The sequence below is a fragment of the Coloeus monedula genome, assembly GCF_965178545.1.
Source record: "Coloeus monedula genome assembly, chromosome: 12".
Classification (NCBI taxonomy): Eukaryota; Metazoa; Chordata; class Aves; order Passeriformes; family Corvidae; genus Coloeus; species Coloeus monedula.
Genome location: NC_138792.1, coordinates 1566444 through 1585200, shown reverse-complemented (window position 1 = coordinate 1585200; position 18757 = coordinate 1566444). Strand labels below are relative to the sequence as shown.

Here is an 18757-nt window from a genome sequence, read left to right as displayed (position 1 = left end):
TGGGCAATGATAAATAATCAAAGCATTTAGTGGGAGCTGTGGGGATCAGTGTTATTCTCAGTTATTCTGTGTTATTCTCTGTGCATGATGATTAGAATTTTAAAGAAAAGGCAATGTTTCTCCCAGCCCTGTTTCCCCACGGTTTATAACCCAGAGCATGAAATCTCTGACGTTATGTTCTAGACCCTTCCAGATGCTCATCTCCCTCAGCCTGGCTGCTGGAGAGATGGTTTGCTGTGTTATCTTCGTGACAAGGAAAGCAGCCAATGCAAGGTGAACCTCTGGGCTGGAGAGGTTTAGGACACAAGGCAGGTTTGGCTGATCTAAACTGCACATAATTCCATAATTCCATAATTCCGGATTCCTGCCTCCATGGGGTTGGCAGCCAGGGCTCCTGGCATTCAGCTGACTCCCACCTCCTGCAGTGGGATAATTCCCCTTCCACTCACACACCTCTCTGATCACTGCTCTCGTTTGTGTGCACAGAAAAGGTAAAAGAAATGTTGATCCCATGTAAATTATTTTAATTTCTTGCAGCAAACCAGAAAAAAAGGGCCAGCCCCAAGCAGCCCATTCAGCAAACAACTGAATCCTAAAACTGGTATAATGTGTAGGCAGAGCTGTGTATTCCACTCTGCTTTACACTCCACTGCATCAATGCATTTATTACTCTCCTGCATCCATCTCATGCTGACCAATCCTTCTTTATATTAAATGCATAGATCAGCACAGAGTTCTCTGTTCCAGGAGACACAGGATCACTTGAGCTGCACTTCACCAAATGTGAGAGAAGACAAGATCTCTGTCCTTTGGCCAGGCAGTCCAAACTCAGCATGAGGATAAAACCCCAGTGACAGACAACACACTCTGCATCCCAGGACTGAAGAATCAGCTTTTCTTGCTGAAAAAGGCTTCGCTGAAAGGTGTTGGCTAACCTGAAATAGCAATTTTCAAGCAAGACCCCAGGATACAGAAGAGCTGCTTTTATTATGGTATAACCTATGGAAATTGTACCCGAAAAGATGGGAAGATTTCATGCCCTGGAATACTTTTTGCATCTTATTTCCATGAAGTGTCACATCCAAGGCCACCTGTGTTCATCTTCTTGAATGTAATACACTGTCCTAAAGGTAAAAGAAGTCATTTTTAAAAACCACCTAGTGTTTCTCTTGACTTTTCTGTCCTTATGGCAGCTACAGAGCTGTAGCTGACCTGTAGCTTGAAATGTTTTTAACAGAAGTCAGTGTAACACCCCCAGCCAGCCCTTTAAGCAGTGTTTTGCTGTGTCTTTGCTCTCATCTTCCTCGGGATTAAACAAACCCAGCTCCCCCAGCCGTTCTCACACATCTTCCCCAGCCCCTTCACAAATCGCTGGACACGCTCCAGCTCCTCCGTGTCCTTTTCAAAGCCAGGGGGCTACACCTGGGAATCGATGCGGGACATAACTGGGGCACCATGCGGGGCACAACGACCATCCCAGAAACCCGGGGCTATTTCGGGGCAGGATTTTCCGCCTCAGCCGCGGCCGGCCCGGCCTCCCCGCCCCGCTCCGCCCTCAGCGCCGGGGCCGCCCCTTCCCGCCCGGGGGAGCCGGGCCGGGGTAAGGAGCGAGCTCCGGGGGCTGAGCGGAGGGAAAAACACCTCCTAGAGCCTGTCCCTGAGGGCTGTGGGGAGCGAGTGAAGGGCAGAGCAGCTCCCGGAGCCCGTGAGGGGCGGGCACGGGCCTGGCTGCGGGGAGTTACCGGGTATGGAGCTGCTGCAGGGCTGGAGCCCCTCTGGAGCCAGGCTGGGAGAGCTGGGGGTGCTCAGCTGGAGAAGGGAAGGACACAGGGAGAGCTCAGAGCCCCTGGCAGGGCCTAAAGGGCCTCCAGGAGAGCTGCAGAGGGACTGGGGACAAGGCATGGAGGGACAGGACACAGGGAATGGCTTCCCAGTGCCAGAGGGCAGGGCTGGATGGGAGATTGGGAAGGAATTGTTCCCTGGGAGGGTGGGCAGGCCCTGGCACAGGGTGCCCAGAGCAGCTGGGGCTGCCCCTGGATCCCTGGCAGTGCCCAAAGCCAGGTTGGATACTGGGGCTTGGAGCAGCCTGGGACAGTGGGAGGTTTCTTCCCACTATCTCATCTAACCATACTCTGTTTCTATTTTTACTCGTTCCCCCTTGTCCTGTCACTACCTGCTCTTGTAAATAGTCCTACCTCATCTTTCCTGTAAGTTCCTTCTTAATAATAGAATGGGAAGATTTGCATTTTATTTTTTTAAAATGAATAATTTTATCCAAGCATTACTGTAATCCACTGCAGGTTTGAAAGGAATGCTGCTCAGAATTCATGGCTAATGCTCAGTGCTAATTGTTACTGTGCCTTTACCCTGTGGATCTGAACGTGTGCTGCTCCAGTCAGTGCTTTGGCTTGATCACAGTTGAGTTGAGATTTTACCCACCTGTTGTGGGTGTTAAATCAGGTGTGATCTGACTGTAACAGCCCTCTGTATATCCCATGTTGCTGTAATTAACCCACTCGTCCTCCCTGTGAAGCTGACCTTATTTTTGTTTTCATTTGCAGAGCTGCCCCATGGCGACTGCCCTGGCAGAGAGCTCTGGGAGCCATGGAAAGGGGCTGGAGTTGAGCCAGAGTCACAGCAGCTCTGCTTTGGACTATTCAGGAGACACCTTTGAGTCCTCCAGCGAGGAGGAGGAGGAAGAGGAGAGCGAAGCACCTGGATCGTGGTGTTCCACAGAGGATTTGGAGGGGTCAGCTGTGTCAGAGGCGTTGGAAAGCACATCATCACATGGCCAAAGCCATGCTGGTATGCAGAGCTCTCTCTGTTTGAGGCCTGTGTTTCACAGCTTCAATCGCTGCAGGGGGGCCTTCAAACAGCAAAAATAAAGGTGAAAATTGCATGGAGTGTCCTTGCTGTGCAAAGTGCTGAGCAGATCCATGCTTCAGACACCTCCACGGGAAGGACTTGGCCATGGAAATGCTTCCTTAGTAATCTTGTGATGCTGAAATTCTGTTGGCACCTTAAAAACCTTAAAGTCCCCTAAAACAGAGTACAGAAGTCAGGTGCTCCTTCGAACTGGAACCATTCATTTTCATCTTGCTTTCAGTGGCTTCTCAGGCCTCTGAAGTTTTTTGTCTTTTCACATCTTTGTGGTTTCCTCAGTCCCTGCAGAACTGGAGTTCAGAATATTCAGAAGTGGAAGGGACCCACAAGGACCATCAAACTGGAGAGCAGGGAGCTGATACAGAATTTTTATTCTCTCTGTGCCACATTATTTTCCCCTTGGACCAAGATCCTGAGAGAGCTCCTGAAAGCACTTGAGCAGCCACAAACGAAGGGCTGGAAATCAGTGATGGGGCTGCAGCAGGGAGGAGGCACAGGGGGTTAAGTTGGCATTTCAGATCAAATTGAATGTCCCAGCAGCTCTCATTTTCTCAGGGAATCCCATACTGTGGTTCAGGGGTGATTAGAAATGAGCAATGTGAGGTATTCTGTGGGACAGAAGCTGAAATCTGTGGCCTCATCTGTGTATTCCTGTGGCTCAGGGTTTCTTCTCCCTCAGCAGGGAGAACTGGCACGTTCAAGTGGAGGATAATTTGCCTCCCACTTTGCTTTCCTCACAATGTGTGTTCCAAGTTACCTTTTTTCCTTGCAGAGGAGGAGTCTGAAGCAGTGGATTCTGCAGCTGTGGAAAGAGCTGCCATAGGGAAATGGATTGATGCCATGGGAAAATGGGTTGATCTGAAAAATAAAGACACTGGGATTCAGCCAGACAAATCTGTCGTCAGAACTCCTGCTGGTGAGTGTGGTAACTTCAGCACAAGTTATAATTCCTTCTTTTGGAAGGGGATGTAAACTTGACTTAAATTTTATACACAGGCTGTTAAGCCAGCTGATTAGCCTGGCTTAATTAGCCAGGTAATTAAGTACAAAGTTTCTCTTCTATGCTTTCTTGGAGAGCAGTTTGTCTCCCATATCCCATATCTGCCCATGTAGTGACATTATCCTGGTGATGCACTACCACAAAACCTGGGAAGGTACACTGAAAAATGTCCCCACATTTTAAATTTAACTGTAATCATCACATTTTTACTGGACTGTTCAGGTTTTTTCTCTCCAGCTGTACAGGTATTAAGAAACTTGGGGATTTTCCCCTCCAAAATAAACATGACTTCAGAATGTATTGTGTGAAATGGTTTTCCCCCCCTTGTTAATCAAGTGTGTTGATTATTGACTTACTTGTTTGCCCTGTTTTAGTCCCTTTCCCAAGCTGAGGGAGGCAGCAGGGCACCAATTTTGGCAGGAACAATGGAGCATCTTTAACCAAATAATGATGGAGTGTAGGGAGGAGGAGGAGAAGGGAAAGGAGGAAGGAAAGGATCCATTTCCATGTACTGGTTATGCAAGGAACTGTGAGAGCAGATGGTGGGATGCAAGCCCTGCTAAAGCCTGTCAAAAAGTGGGTCAGAGATGCTATTTTTAATTAAGAAAAAAGAGCAAGAAAGCTGTAATTGAGCAAAAAATAATGGGAGCAGACGGGGAATCTTCCTCAATCTGCATGTTCATGGGAAGTGAGCAAACTTGGAGTTCTGTGGGTCACTGTAAGACTGATTAACCAGGAGATCCTCCTGCCTGGGCACTTAATGGCATGGAATTTGTGTACAGGCATCCTCAAAGCACCCATCTGTCCTAGAAAAGCAGGAGCTGAGGTCACTTCTAGGCTGCTCTGAATTGCAGAGCTCCTTCCCCACAGTGGTGAGTCAATGTTGTGGGTTCCTGACTCATCTCCTGCATTTCTCTGTTCCTGCAGTTCAGTGGAAGGCAGCTTGTGTGGAGCAGCTCATCTATAGTAGGGAGGCTTCTCCTGGCCTGCTCCTCCAAGATAATCTTCCTAAAATACTTCTGTATCCTGTGACTGATTCCTGGAGAAATTGAAAGGGACCTGATGAGTTCAGAGGCACTGAATCAATGATGAAGCACAGCTGAAGGGTGAGGATGTTTTCCATCTCCACAGGGTTCTCCCGTGAAAGTTGCACTCGGAGGATTTTATTCATAGAATCACTGTCAGATTCTCGTAGTGGGGCACCAGGGAATGCTCTGCCTTTGGGTGATGGATGTTGGTGGCAGGGAGAGTCAGTGGTCCCTGAGGCTTGAGCAGCAAGTTCTGTTCCATTATCTTGAGCTGATATAGCAGACCTGGCTTGTCTCCTGCTTGTCCTGTCACTGTCACAGCCCAGCCCTTCTCAGCTACATTGGTGCTTCCAGTGATCAATATGAAGAGCACAAAATACGGTTCATGCTTATCTTTCTTTGATGCAAACCCAGCCATGTTAACCCCAGATCAATCATAATTAGCCATGCATTGCATTTTTTATTGCTGAATATTATCATAAAATAAGCACAGCAACTTTTGTCTTCTGATACATAAAAATGCTTCTCTTGGGTTTGATCATTCAGCACTTGGTACCCCCCAAATCTTGTCTTGTTTTAGCAAGTTGGAGATACATTTTTTTTTTTTTTAAATGCAGTAGATGAGCTCACCTAGAACTGGATTGCTGCACAGTGGGTCCCCTCAGAACACTCAGCTCAGTGAATTGTGTGCACTGAGCACACAGGCTATTCTGAATCAGGGTTTGTTTTATTGCCTCAAGACTTTCTCATCTGACTACTAATAGGGTTAAATGTGATGGGGGAGCAAAAGGTTCTGGTTTCCCTATGGGAACACTCTGGAGTGTCATTTTTATTTTTCATGGTTTTCTTTGTGGGCTGAAAGAAGAAAAAGATGCTGGCGTCAGGAGAAGGGAGAAATTGTCATCATAGTTGTCTTTGTCCCTCCACCCCAGTGTGGTAGCACGAGCTGTTATTAGGCAAATACATCACAGCCATGACTATAAATTCTCAGTTCCACAGAGATTATTCCATGTTAGTCATCTTTAAAATGTACTCAGGAAATGGCAGTTCTTCAGCTTGGATATATCTGAAAATTCAGGTGGGGCTCTTTAACCCCCTGGCTGGTGCTGTGTTCACAAGTTGCCTCTCACCTTTGTAATGTGTCTCCATTAAATGCTTTCCCTGTTCATCTTCCTGCACTGTTAGCACTGCACTGCTGCTGTAATTGTTCCCAATTGTAATTGGGAGGCTGTGAGGCCCTGGCACAGGGTGCCCAGAGCAGCTGGGGCTGCCCCTGCATCCCTGGCAGTGCCCAAGGCCAGGCTGGACATTGGGGCTTGGAGCAGCCTGGGACAGTGGGAGGTGTCCCTGCCCATGGCAGGGGTGGCACTGGCTGGGCTTTAAGGTCCTTCCAACCCGGGTCATTGTGTGTCTGTGTGATGATTCACTGTGCTGGAGGAGTTTTACTCACTTTAAATTCCTGTTTGTGATAAACAGCCTGACATTTCAGCCTGTTTCTCTCACTCCTGTGTGACGTGCAGGGATCTTTCTCATGCTCTTTGCTGGTCAGGCTGTCAGCGTGTTCATCTGAACTGTAAAATCAATTTATTATCATCAATTAATTATGAAGATGTTATCTGGAGCTGCAGAGGTAAAATCTTACTGAAGAGCAGTTACTGATTATTGCCTTTCACAGTTCCCTCTTTTTACTTTTTATCTTCTTAAAATAGAGTATTAGTAGGGAATAATAACAACAAAATGCCTGCCAATTTTCATATTAAATCAAAGACATTGAAGGAAAAGGAAACTCATGAAGACTTTCCTATTTTACTCCCTCATGGATTTCAAATGTCACACTTAAGGCTGGAGTTGTACACAGACAGCAAAACCTCCGTAGGTCACTGAGTTACAGCCCCTCAGCTGGGTTTGGGATGTAGCCATGGGGATTAGCTTCTCTCTCCTGGGCTTCTGGAATCACAGCAGCTTCTTGGTGCACTTTGTGGGGCTTTACTTCCTGAATATTCCATGTTTTGTGACCTTCCTCTGGGCGAGACGTGGCTCTGATCTATGCCTGTGCTGCTTCACTTGGGCTGCTCTTGTCACCTGTTCTGCCTCTCTCCTCTCCAACGAAGAGAGGCAACGCTGGGTTTGGAGCAACCAAACAGCAGAAAATGTCCTTCTGGAGCAGTCATTGGCACTGGCAGGGATGCCCTGCACTGACCTTCAGCTCTGCCACCACAGATGGAGCAGGAGCCTTCCAGCATGTCTGCATCACACATGGAAAAGAGGGAATTTGAGAGACATGGAATAAATGCAACCAAAGCAAGAGCTGAGACCCCCTGGACAGGTGAACCTCCCACACCTGGGGGAAATCTGAATGTGTAAATAATTCAGTTAAAAGACAAACTTTTCTCACCATTTTTTGGGCTTGTTTCCGTGAAATTCTAGTCCTTGATCCCTAATTTATATTCTTTCTGAGCTTCCTGTTACGTGAATTAACATGAAAAAGTAACTCCAGCACTGAGTCGTGCAGTGAGGTTTAAAAATTGCTGTTCCCTTTGCCAGTGTTTCTTCTGAAGTCTGGAGGTGCAGATGGGTGGGTGTGTGGCAGCACAGGATTTATGCATTATTAGAAACCAATTCTTAATAAAATTGCACTTGTGGATGTCAGAAGAGCGTTAAGTGAATTAATCAGGCTGGTATTAAACTGTCACTAAATGCTCAGTGGACCTGATGTGTTTTACTTCTGCCTTTGTGTACTCAAATGCTTTTGTTCTGGGTTTTTTCCCCCCCCTCACAATGGTAACTTTTTAATCTTTTTATTCATTCTATGTTCAGCATAAATGAACCTGCCAGGAATATTTTATTAGTGTGATTAAACCCAGTAGTGGCACATGATTTCCACTTTTTTTACAGGATTCTACATTGAAATTGTAAGGAAAATCACCTGATGACTGAAATGGTGGTTTTCACTCAGATGTTTATGATGCTCCCCCAGATTTTTTTTTTTTAATTAAATTGCATTTTAAGGTAATGCTAATTCTTATTTATCTGTCTATAAATTGTCACCACGTCTTTGCTTTTAATCATTTTGATACATCATCTCCTTAGGAGGAGTAAATTGCTCTGTGATGCTCAATTCTGAGCTGTAGTAGTTGCACTTAAACACATTTTCCACGTTGTTCATGAAGCCACAAAATTCCTGCTTTGCTTAGTTTTAATTATGGATCCCCTTATCTTTCATCAACATTGGATTTCTGAAGAGGTGCTCAGTTTTCTTTGCAGATTTCCACAACTGTATCTTGTGTCTTTGGGACTAAACTAATCACAGGGAATTTAGAGGAAGTTTTATATTCACATTGTTCAGTATTTTAAGGATTGGTGTTGTGATCATGCCAAGATATCCCACGGGACTGGAATGCCAAGGCACAGGCAGTGCCTGTCTGAAAATTGAATTTAATCCTGAAAAAGCAGCCAATGTGGAGGGCTTGTTTAAATGATACAATCCAACCTCCCAGCAGGAATTCGTGTGTGAATCCTTGGAGTTAAACTGGCCACACCTCTGGAGTCATCCCCTGCCTGACTTTGGGCATTGAAACCTCGAGGGCTGTGGTGTCCCGCCTCACACAACCCCATCCTGTGCTCATGCCCATGAAATACTGCATTGATTGTGCTCTAAGCCTCTGGAAAATCTCCCCAGAAGCCCTGAATGAAGTTGTAAATCCATCCTAACCTGCCCATCTGAAGTCTAATCTCTATTTTATTTATTTTTACGTGCCACTGGGAAGGATAAGAGAAGATGAAAGCGGGAACGATATTTTTTAAACAAGATCTTATAAAGAATTTAGGCAATGATTGTTGAAGCTTTAGAGGAAAAGTGTTTTCTAATGCAATTGCATTTCCTCCAAAAAAATTGCTTACTGTAGGTTGTGGAATATATTGGAGGTGTTTCCAGAGTGACTTCAGTGGACACTGCCTCTAATTTTTCTTACAAATTGCTCCTTAGAGTATTGATGAAGAGCTCTCTTGAAATCTTAATTTTGGCTTAGCAAGTTGCAGTTTCAGGTAAGGAGATGCTAAATCTATATTATTGGCAGTCAGTTTATTTAATGTCATAGTATTTAACTGCTGCCTTTGCTAATCTATTTATCCTGTACCATTAACCTTTTGTCTTTTTATTTCCTCCCAACTTTGGAGCCTATTTTAGAGCCATTTATTGTGCCAGTTGCTACAGTTACCATCCACATTTGTATTTAAATTCTGCTCTGCTGTTGCTGCAGGCAGGGCCTGACCCTGGGTTTGGGTTTTCCTTGGATAACACGAGGTCACACAGATAAAGAGCAGCAGCTCTTCTTTCCCTGACGCAGCAGTTGATGCTCTTGTCCTGTTGATTTCTGCCTGGCAGGAATTCCCGAATTATCCCATGGAGAGCTGGATGCTCTCAGGTCTTTTTGCACCAGGAAGATCAGCAGGATGCACCAGGAGCAGGCAGGGAGTGGGAAGTGCAGGAAGCTGCAGTGTGGAGTCCCAGCAAGGAGAGCTGAGACAGGAGATTCCTGTGCTGTTCCTGCCCGGCTGATGAACAGGATCCTGCTGGAAAACACCAGGGAGGCTGTGAAACAGGTACTGAGGGACAGAAAGGGAGATTTTTCCCTAAATTCTGGGAGAACCACTGGAGAAAAAAAGCTGTAATATCAGGATCAAGTCAGGCAGACCTTACTGATGCCAGGCTCAGGACTCTGAGAGATGTTTTGGGTTGATGTCCCAAGATTTATCTTTCTCATTTCTTAGACACCACTGTAGAACTGTTGCTAGCAAATAATCGTCATAAAATACTGCCTGGTGATAAAATCCTGAGCTGTGTGCTTGAGCAAGGCTGGGGTCATCAGTTATTGCAGTCCACAAGAAGCCCTGGATGAGCTGAAGGAAAAAGCCTTTTTCACTGGTTATGTTTGCATCAGCTATTTATCAAATTATTCTGCATATTATTTTTTGTGAAGTCTTTGTGACTCTGGGATTAGAAGAATTCCAAAGGCAACACCTCCCCGTGCTCTCAGCTTTCTCAGGCATTAGATAATATTAATAAAAACAGTTCCAATAAAATCTTGCTGACCTCAGTCCCTGATTAAGAAGCATCTGGCTCATCTTTACCCAATTCAAAGCTCATTTTTTCTCACCAGCCCGGTGGTTTTTTCCCACCACGGGATGGGTTTTGTGCCCCAGCTCTTCCCCTCAGCCCTGCCACTAAAAATAATACTTTAAAGTCAGTTCTGGTGTGATAATTATTTCAGGCTTCCTGTCTTTTAAAATCATTTTGACATTTCAGCCATCTGCACTTTTAATTTCTATTGGTGTTAACCCAGCTTCCAAATTTTGTGGAATTTTTATTTCCTCTTTATTTGTCTGACGTTGTGGGAATACATTCCCTAAGAAAAGGAACCTGAACCTCTCTGTCTGCGTGGTTCTGTCTGTAGCTCCACACAACAACATTTTTACACAGACAAGTCAGGGAAGAGGGGACAGAGAGGCCTGGAATGGGACTTTCTAGGGTTCATTCCCCTGCTTTTAGAGCAGTTCACTGTGTTTATGGAGCCAGATGGAATCTGTGTCAATGAAATCAGATAAAACCATTGATATTTCATAAAAGCACAAACCCTGGGATTTGTGCAATGCTGTTAAATAAGCTTAAGATTTCATGGTGGATAAACTACCCTAGGCATCACTGAGTAGCACTGTTCATCTCACAAGCAGAGCTGCAGAATCTGGGTTGGATTCTTGCTCAGAACTGCAGAATCTGGGTTGGATTCTGGCTCAGAGCTGCATGTTTGAACTAATTGCTCCAGAGTTTATTTGCCTCTTAATTTATTATAAAATGTATAAATAGAATTTAAAATCATAACCCCTCTGGTTGGTGTCTAAGGCCTTGCACACGCTGCCAGCATAGGAACAGTTATAGATGATGGAATTACGACTGAATTATTTTACTACTGCCTAAAAAGCCAATTTTTGGCTTTAGACAGTGCCTCTATGTATATTTTTATTGATTGCTCTCAAAGTTGCCACCTTACTAGGCCAGACATTGCTCATGGCATCAAAGTCTCCTCTTCCAGGTGGCAGAAGCTCAAATCCACGAGGCTTCAGCGTGTCCTGACTGCCAGCAGAAGGAAGCAGAGCTGGCCAAGGTTGCCTTTCTCAGGCGAAAAAAGACTCTGCTGGAAGGTGCTTTGATCCGAGAGAAACTGGAAGAACACTTTTACTGCAGAGTAAGCAAATGTTGTTTAAAAAAATTCATGCTCCATTTTATAGGTACTGTAACTAAAGAATGTCTAAGGCAGATTCCCCCTGATTTATGGCAGTGAGATCAGTGCAAACCAAAATAGAATTTGGGTCCTGTGCCATTAATAAAAAGCTCGGCACCAACATTCTCCTCAAGTCATTTGAGCTGCCTGATTTATGGAAGCTGAAGGTCATTCCCAGAATCTCCTGGAATTGGTTTTGGGTCCCTTTTGATTATTTCTCCCCACTTTGTTTTTTGCTGGGCTGTCCAAGATGAAATGGCAAATGAAATGATGTGGCAGGAGGTAACTGTGCCCACACTGGGCTTCCTTGCTTATCCTTTGCCATAGGAATCTTGGAATAGGGCACTGCAATGTGTGCTGGAGGCTGAGGCCTTTGTGATACACTGAGATTTCTTCTTGGAATTCCTGTCTGTCTGTGCCAGTGTCCCAAAGATTGAAGCTTTGTTGTTAGGAAGTGCCTCTGGAGCAGCTGGGTGGGCAGTGAAATGTGCAGAATTCCTTGGGTCAGCTGTGGCTGTTCCTCAGGATGGTCTTCCTGAAGGAAGAGCTCTTCTCTCCTTCTTGGAAGGGGGTCCCACTGAAGGCAGGTGCCTTCCTGAAGCCCCCAGATCTCTTTCCATGTTGATGAGCAGGGTGGGAGTTTGTGCTGTACCACACATTCCTTTTTTTCCCCTAATAATTCCAGTCTCCAAAGTTTTGACTTCTTCACCTCCATACCTAAAATTTGAGAATTTTAGTCTCAAGTGAGGCTTCACTTTTTCCCACTTCTCCCCCCTGCTTCCCTGAAAGGCCAGCTGTTTTTCCCTGTGCCTCCTTAGGGAGGAATCCTGCTTTATGGGCCATGCTGTTTGACAGAGTTCCTAAACAGAATCCTTTCAAATCCACCAAACTGTGTGGGTGAGTGCTGCCCACCTGGCTGGGTTTGAGGGACTGGGTGTGTGATACAGGCCGTGAGAAATGGCAGGAATGCAAACCTGAGTAATTCCATGTTTCCTTTCTGTTTCAGGACATGCTCACACTTCTAGGAGAAGCACTCAGAAGCTTTCCCAAACCTTCAGAGGATCCCTGGGACTTGTGGCAAAGGCTGAAGGGTCAGGAAATGGAAAGCCTGAAAGTAACCATCACTCCAGTGGGTAAAGAGCTGGGAGAGCCTCCTGTGGGCAGCCACCTCTAGAATTCCAGTGATTATGGATCTGAGCTGCTCTGGCAGTGATGGATTGGGTGCTGGTTTAATATTCCTGCAGGTGGAACCAGATCTGCCTGTGTGGGGTGTGAGTCAACCCTTTCTCCTTCCTCAGTGCAAATGCTGCAATATATTGTAATCCATCTCCATAGGTTTTTCAAATTCAGAAGCCAACAGTTTCCATTATTAATCTGGCAAGCCATAAGTATTGTTTTTTGTGGGATTGCTGTGGGATTGCAGAGCAGCTCCCAGCTGCTTCCATCCATAAGGAAAATAAATCACTCGGTTTTCCAGGGCAGGGAGGTGTAATTACTGCATTTCAGCTCAGTCTTTGCCCACTGTCTCGTGGTAAATTGAAAGTGAGAGCCCCAGGTGGAGGAGAAAAAGCAAAGTTAACTATAGAAAGCAGTAAAATGAAATGCAGTATTTATAGAAGAGAAACAATGAGGCTGTAAGAGAAATTAATCAGCAGGACTGGGGATGCCAAGAGGATGAGAAATGCTAATAAATTAATCATGGAATCTATACAGGATAGGTGCCTAGGAGAAAAAACCAACAGAGTTTAAAACTGGAATAAGAACTATAAGAAAATACTTGAGAATTTGTTGTAATTTTCTGTAGTTTTTCAAGATGACAGAGCCACTGTTGTTCAAAGACTGGATCTGGGGTTCAGTACACATCCAACTAAAATGGAATTATGCTGGAAATCTCTGAAATTATCTTCACTGTGGCCTCCAAAGGCTGGTGGTGCTCTGTGGGCACCTCTACACCCCTCTGTGATCAGAGCTGACAGCGAGGGCTCAGCCCTGTGCTCTAGCCGTGGCCTTGTGGCCTTGGCTCAGTCCTGAAGGGACTGACTCCCCTCAGCCTCCCGTCTCCTCATTTCTGGGCATTCAGATCCCTGTGGAAATCTTGGAGGAATATCCCTATCTATGAACCCACACTGTATTTTTGTGACAAAGCAGAGAGGATTAAATCTCCCCGTTGCATTTTCTTCCCCCATTTAGGGACAAGAACACTCACTGCTGAAGTGGGGTTTGTTCCCTCCTCGTGCACTCTATTGTTTATAAGAGTCCTCAGGGGCTGTTTGGCCTCTTGTCCTCACTTCCCACGAACCAATGGAAAACCTGGAGGGAAATGCTGGGATATAAACAGAAGTGTAGAAGTGTTAGCAAAGCTCTGCCTTCTGCTGCTTAAAAATCTGCTGGGAGTGATTTCCCTGGGAGCTGATACTGCGTAGGTCAAGCCCCTGGTGGAAACCCAGCCCAGCCCAATGCTGGTTCTGGTTTCTTGCAAACAGCTCAGATACTCCATCAAAAATATTCCCCTAAAAACATTCCCTTTTGAGCTGTCCCTGCAGAGCACCTGGATAAAGAATAAACTCTGCTTGTTCCTTCCTGTTGCTCTGGAATCCTTAGAAATGTTTAAATCCTTTAAATCTCCTCCCTTCCAGTCTCTTTATAGGTGCTCCACCTCTGTTCCTTACTTATTTTGGTCTTCACTCCCTGGTTCTCCGAGCCTTGGGAAGTCTCTGCAATCTGCAAACACTGGGAAAGGCACTCACAATTCCACATGGAGCCTTGTAAAGGCTGTCAGGTGTACAAGAGGTGATCAGGAACTGAACCCTTTGAAAATGTCATTTTGTAGCACAGATTTCAGCCCTTACAGACCCACAAGAAGTGACTTCCAGGACTCCTTAAAAAATAATCTGTACACGTTGATACTTTTGCTTTCAGAACATAGAAGCTTTCTAGAGCTCCTGAAACGTTTCTTTGCAGCTGCTGTCAAGCCTTCCTGTAAATCCTGAACTGGGAGTTACTTGCATTGTGTTTGTCTGTGGAACAGCATCCTGCTCACACGCAGTGCCTGCACAGCTCTTGTTTGTTTGCATAAATGTTACAAAGAGAACTCGGGTAACTCCTCAGGAAAATCAAAGCGGATTTTGCTGATGGCTGTTGGATGCGTTTTCCTGCTGCTCGCTACAGTTGTTTCGTTCTTTTATCACCACTGACTCTGAGATCTGAGTGTTTTTCTTTAGCATCTCTTAGAGATACGCAATGGAATGAATGATCCGAGTCCCTAAATAATTTATTTCCTAATCCTGCAGTTTTTTGAGGCTGGAGATCCAAAACTCTTGACAGGGAGGATGTGGGAGAGAGGGTGGGTGATGTCTCTTCCTTTTTCTCCTTCCAGGAGCTCCTCTTCCCAGCAGCAGATTTTTCTTTTGATCCAAAGAACCCCCAAAACTCTGACCAATGAATATTGATTCATCTGCTGCCTGGTTTGTGCTTGCTGGGGCATAAAAGGAGCAGGGTGGCTCAAGAGGGATTCCTATAGAAAAGCAGCTGTGGCTGTGAAACAAATCACTCTGCCTCTTCAAAGTGCTCTGCAGCTTTGGCTTTGTGGCTTTCATGCCACCCAGGGCTGCATGATTTAATCTTCTGAATGATTGCTGCTGTTGTGGAGATCATTGCTCTGAACTCTGTGCTAGCAGAGAGGGTTTCTCCCATCTCAGTTGGTTTATGCTCTGTGTATGCTGATAGCCACTTTTGGGATGTTGGATTTTATAACTGACCCCCTTTGGATAAACTTAAATTCCTCAGATTATCATTAAAATCAGTTTCCCATGGACTGCAGCACTGTAAGGTTCATTTGCTCTAGCTTTCTCTATAAAAAATACCCTGCATTCCAGGCTCCCTCATCCCTAATCTCCTTTCCATCATCTCTTAGGCTGTGGGAATTTGTGTCTCTGGGATGAACTTCCCTGTCAATCCCAACAGGCTGCAAGCACAGATCTGAGTGGGAATGAAGTTTTAGTGTCATGAACTTCCTGGATATGAGCTGGGAACAAAGATAAACATTCAAAAATGATCTGTTCTGGTGGGAGGTGCCAAGAGGGTGGCACTGGATGAGCTTCAAGGTCCCTTCCAGGCCAAACCATTCCACGATTCTGGAATATTTGAGTTAGGAATTCCAGCTACTGAGGAAATCTGTTGTGGTCCCACTGGTCCAGTGCAGGATCATAGAAGAGTTTGAGTGTGAAGAGACCTTCCAAAGGTCTTCCTTCCTTCCACCTAACCCACCCCTGCCATGGGCAGGGACACCTCCCACTGTCCCAGGCTGCTCCAAGCCCTGTCCAGCCTGGCCTTGGACACTGCCAGGGATCCAGGGGTGGCCACAGCTTCTCTGGGCACCCTGTGCCAGGGCCTGCCCACCCTCAGTGTAAAAACCTTCATGTAAAAAACCCTAAACCAACCCTCCTGCAGGTAAACCATTACCCTGTCCTGAGGGCACAGGGCCTGCTGAGAGCTTTGCTCCGTTTTTCTTGTAGGTCCCTTTCAAGTGCAGGAATGTTTCCCTGGAGCCTTCTCCTCCAGATGAACACTCCCAACTCTCAGTTTTTCCTGATGGGAGAGGTGCTCCAGCCCTCAGAGCATCTTTGTGGCCTCTTTCCATTAATCTTGGACCTTTTCTCTGAAGTTACACTAAAATCTGAAATGCTCCAGGCTCCCCTGGGGTCCCTCAGTGCCTCCTCAGAAATTCCCCTCATGGGGCTGCTGTGTGATGAGACTCAGATATTTGTTTTAATTTTATTTTTTACCAGAGCCCATTTGCTGAGGTTCCAAGAAGAGGAGCTGAACCCATGGATTCATATTGGGGAACTTGACAAATATTTCCAGCTGGTGGCACCAAGGATGAGGTTTTGCTGCTGGAAAGGCTCACGTTCCCCTGTGGAGCTGGAGCTCACCCAGCTCTCAGCAAAACCCTGAACTGAGTGCAATTCCCTCAAGCCATCCACATATCCTCCAGCAAGAGCTGCAGTGCTCCCAGCTCTGCATTTTTCAAGCATTTTCAAACCTCCTTGCGTTCCTCAGGCTGTAATTTTATTACCGCGGGATGTGATTTTCCGAGAGTGACTTTTGATTGTGGCCCCTGAGGGAGGCGCTGGGTGTGTGCAGATCAGCCCTGCCTGCCCCGGGGCTGCTGCTCTGGATCTACTGTGTTTAAATGATGGCAAAACAGCTATTAATGCTATAAACACCACATTTGCATTGTTTTCATGCAACTAATTGTTCTTTTTTTTCCTCCACAACTGATTTTGAAGATCTTTGGCAGCACTGACAGTAGCAGGATGTGGATGGGAGATGAGGGGGAGTGGATTCCTTCTGTCAGGGCCCTCCATCTTCCAGATTACCTAAAGAATTGATCAGGGTACTTAAAAAAAAAACCAACCCAAAACCATTTTCCAGCTTCTGGGCATGGATATTCACTGCTTATTTATTCATTTCTTTATTCTGTAATAAAATAGTACTGTTCTCACAGACTAGGCTGTCTGATCCATAAATACCCTTGTAAAATAGATTTGTAACATGTAACAGAATCCTTTTGAATATTCTGTGAAAATTCCTTTTTTTCTCTCTTTTTTTTTTTTTTTTTTTTTTTTTTTTTTTTTTTTGTTGATAGCACTTTTAGAACATTTACATCCTTCATCCTGACATTTGGAAATAGAACATTTTTTGCCTACAGAGGTAAGTTTACAGCATCATCACAGTATTATAGCTTGTTTAAAAATACATACAGCAGTACTGGTAATTGCAAGCAAGCTGTATACTTGAGCAGGGGGCTTGGTGGCAACTTCACAGGGTTTCTACTTTATAAAACAATGACATTTATTAATATTACATCCATCACTTGGTTAGAAAAGATTACTTAGATACGTTGCTCACAATAAATCTGTCATTTCTCTGTGACATCACAGGACAGGCTATGAAAATAGAAACACACCATGGTATGGGTGGTGTAAAAAGGATTGGATGCCTCATTAAAAAAGGGGGTTGGGCTGTCTCTTCCCTTGGGAATTTGAGTTAATGCTGGATGTCCTCAATCCACTTGTGGTGGGAAGGCCACGAGCAGCTCTCAGCACCAAGCCTTGTGTGAAGGAAACATCGAAATGTCAGGCTCGGCCCCACGAGGAGCTGCTGCTGAAGACACGAGCGGTTCTTCAGGAACAGCCTGGCAGCACCATCTGGGAGCTCCTTCACTCCCAAGCCCAAGTGCATCTCAACACCTTCAGGCCCTGCTGGGATCAGTGCAGCACAGCTCCCCTGGTTTGGATCAGCTGGGCTGGTTGGTGTCACCCCAAATCTGCCTCTTTACCTTCCAGTGGGTTTTTGAAAGAGGGAATGCAACAGATTTAAATTTACTGGTTCAGTAATACACAGAAAATTGGGGTTAGGGTTGGAAAGGAGCTAAAAACTCATCCTATCCCACCCCTGCCATGGCAGGGACACCTCCCACTGTCCCAGGCTGCTCCCAGCCCCAATGTCCAGCCTGGCCTTGGGCACTGCCAGGGATCCAGGGGCAGCCCCAGCTGCTCTGGGCACCCTGTGCCAGGGCCTGCCCACCCTCACAGGGAACAGGCACTGCCATGGTTTGCCCAGTGAGGATTAAAATGACAGAAGAGATTAAAAATACATCATTGCATTGGTTTTACTTTGCACAAGTGAGACTAAGTGTATAAATATATATATATATATATATGTATAATAAAGCTGTAGGAAATCTCCAAACTGCTAACAACTCTTAGAAATGAGATAAAACAAGGATGTATTTGCTTGGAAATTTCATAGTTGCAGTTCTTTCATGATTTTCATTTCCAGGTAATTCAAAAGTACTTCGTGCTGGATCCTGGTTTTCTTTTTTTATGAAACAAGTCCAGGTGTGCTTTGGCAAATGCTCTTTTCTTGGTCTCTCTGATACTCCTCTTGTGCTTTCTGCAGTCTTTTCCCTCTGAGTTTCCACTTGTGAAAGCAGTAGGTGATGAGGGATGTCATTATCAAGGAGAAAATGATGACCAGCACGATGATCAGGGCGATGGTGGACGAGAGGGACCCCTCCAGCTGCTCACTCTCAGTGTCCCTGGTGGAGTTCAGATCAGCAAAGTTCTCATAGTCTGCTGAAGCCAAAAGTGCAGCTCCAGGAGCCTCCTTGAACTTGGGCCTCATTGGGACTCAGGAGCTGTTCTCAAAATCCCTGGAGAAGCAGAACTAGGACTCCCTTGTCACCCGGGGCACGCAGGGGCCAGCTTTCCCCTTGGGTTCCGCAGGCATAGGGGACGCTCAGGAGTGGGGTTGGAAGGCAGGGAGTGCAGGAACAGCAGCGTGTTGCACAAAGCTTCCAGCACAGGTCACCTTTATCCCAGGTGTTAAGGTCAGGAATGTGTTGCTTTCTTCATCAAGGGGCAGGGAAGGCTCAGCCAGCTGCCAGTTTGGGATTCCTTGTTTTCTGCAAGAGATAATTGGAGAAAATCCAATCAATTTTCCAGTGGTGGTGGAGCTTGTCCTGGGGCTGAATGCAAAACAAGCACTGCAACAAGTGTGCTTTC

At 45.7% G+C, this 18757-nt stretch overlaps 1 protein-coding gene across 2 annotated transcripts; it reads left to right on the top strand.

The window, feature by feature from the left end:
- Window positions 1-1586: 1586 nt before the first annotated feature.
- On the top strand, window positions 1587-16685 carry LOC309577470 (uncharacterized protein C8orf48). Of its 2 annotated transcripts, XM_082289529.1 has the most exons (7): window positions 1587-1745; window positions 2562-2805; window positions 3656-3799; window positions 9296-9513; window positions 11001-11153; window positions 12196-12322; window positions 15977-16685. In XM_082289529.1, the coding sequence occupies exons 2-7, from the start codon at window positions 2571-2573 to the stop codon at window positions 15988-15990; spliced, it is 891 nt and encodes a 296-aa protein (XP_082145655.1). In that variant the 5' UTR covers window positions 1587-1745; window positions 2562-2570; the 3' UTR covers window positions 15991-16685. The 2 variants fall into 2 exon arrangements, with proteins under 2 accessions (XP_082145655.1, XP_082145654.1); XM_082289528.1 differs by having other exon boundaries at window positions 12196-16685.
- Window positions 16686-18757: the final 2072 nt, after the last annotated feature.

What these genes read in the sequence shown, in the direction of transcription:
- LOC309577470 (XM_082289528.1), top strand. Translation starts at nt 2,571, where the DNA reads ATGGCGACTGCCCTGGCAGAGAGCTCTGGGAGCCATGGAAAGGGGCTG. An exon ending in TGTCGTCAGAACTCCTGCTG is followed by an intron (nt 3,800 to 9,295) that starts GTGAGTGTGGTA and finishes TCTGCCTGGCAG; the next exon opens with GAATTCCCGAATTATCCCAT. An exon ending in CCAGGGAGGCTGTGAAACAG is followed by an intron (nt 9,514 to 11,000) that starts GTACTGAGGGAC and finishes CTCCTCTTCCAG; the next exon opens with GTGGCAGAAGCTCAAATCCA.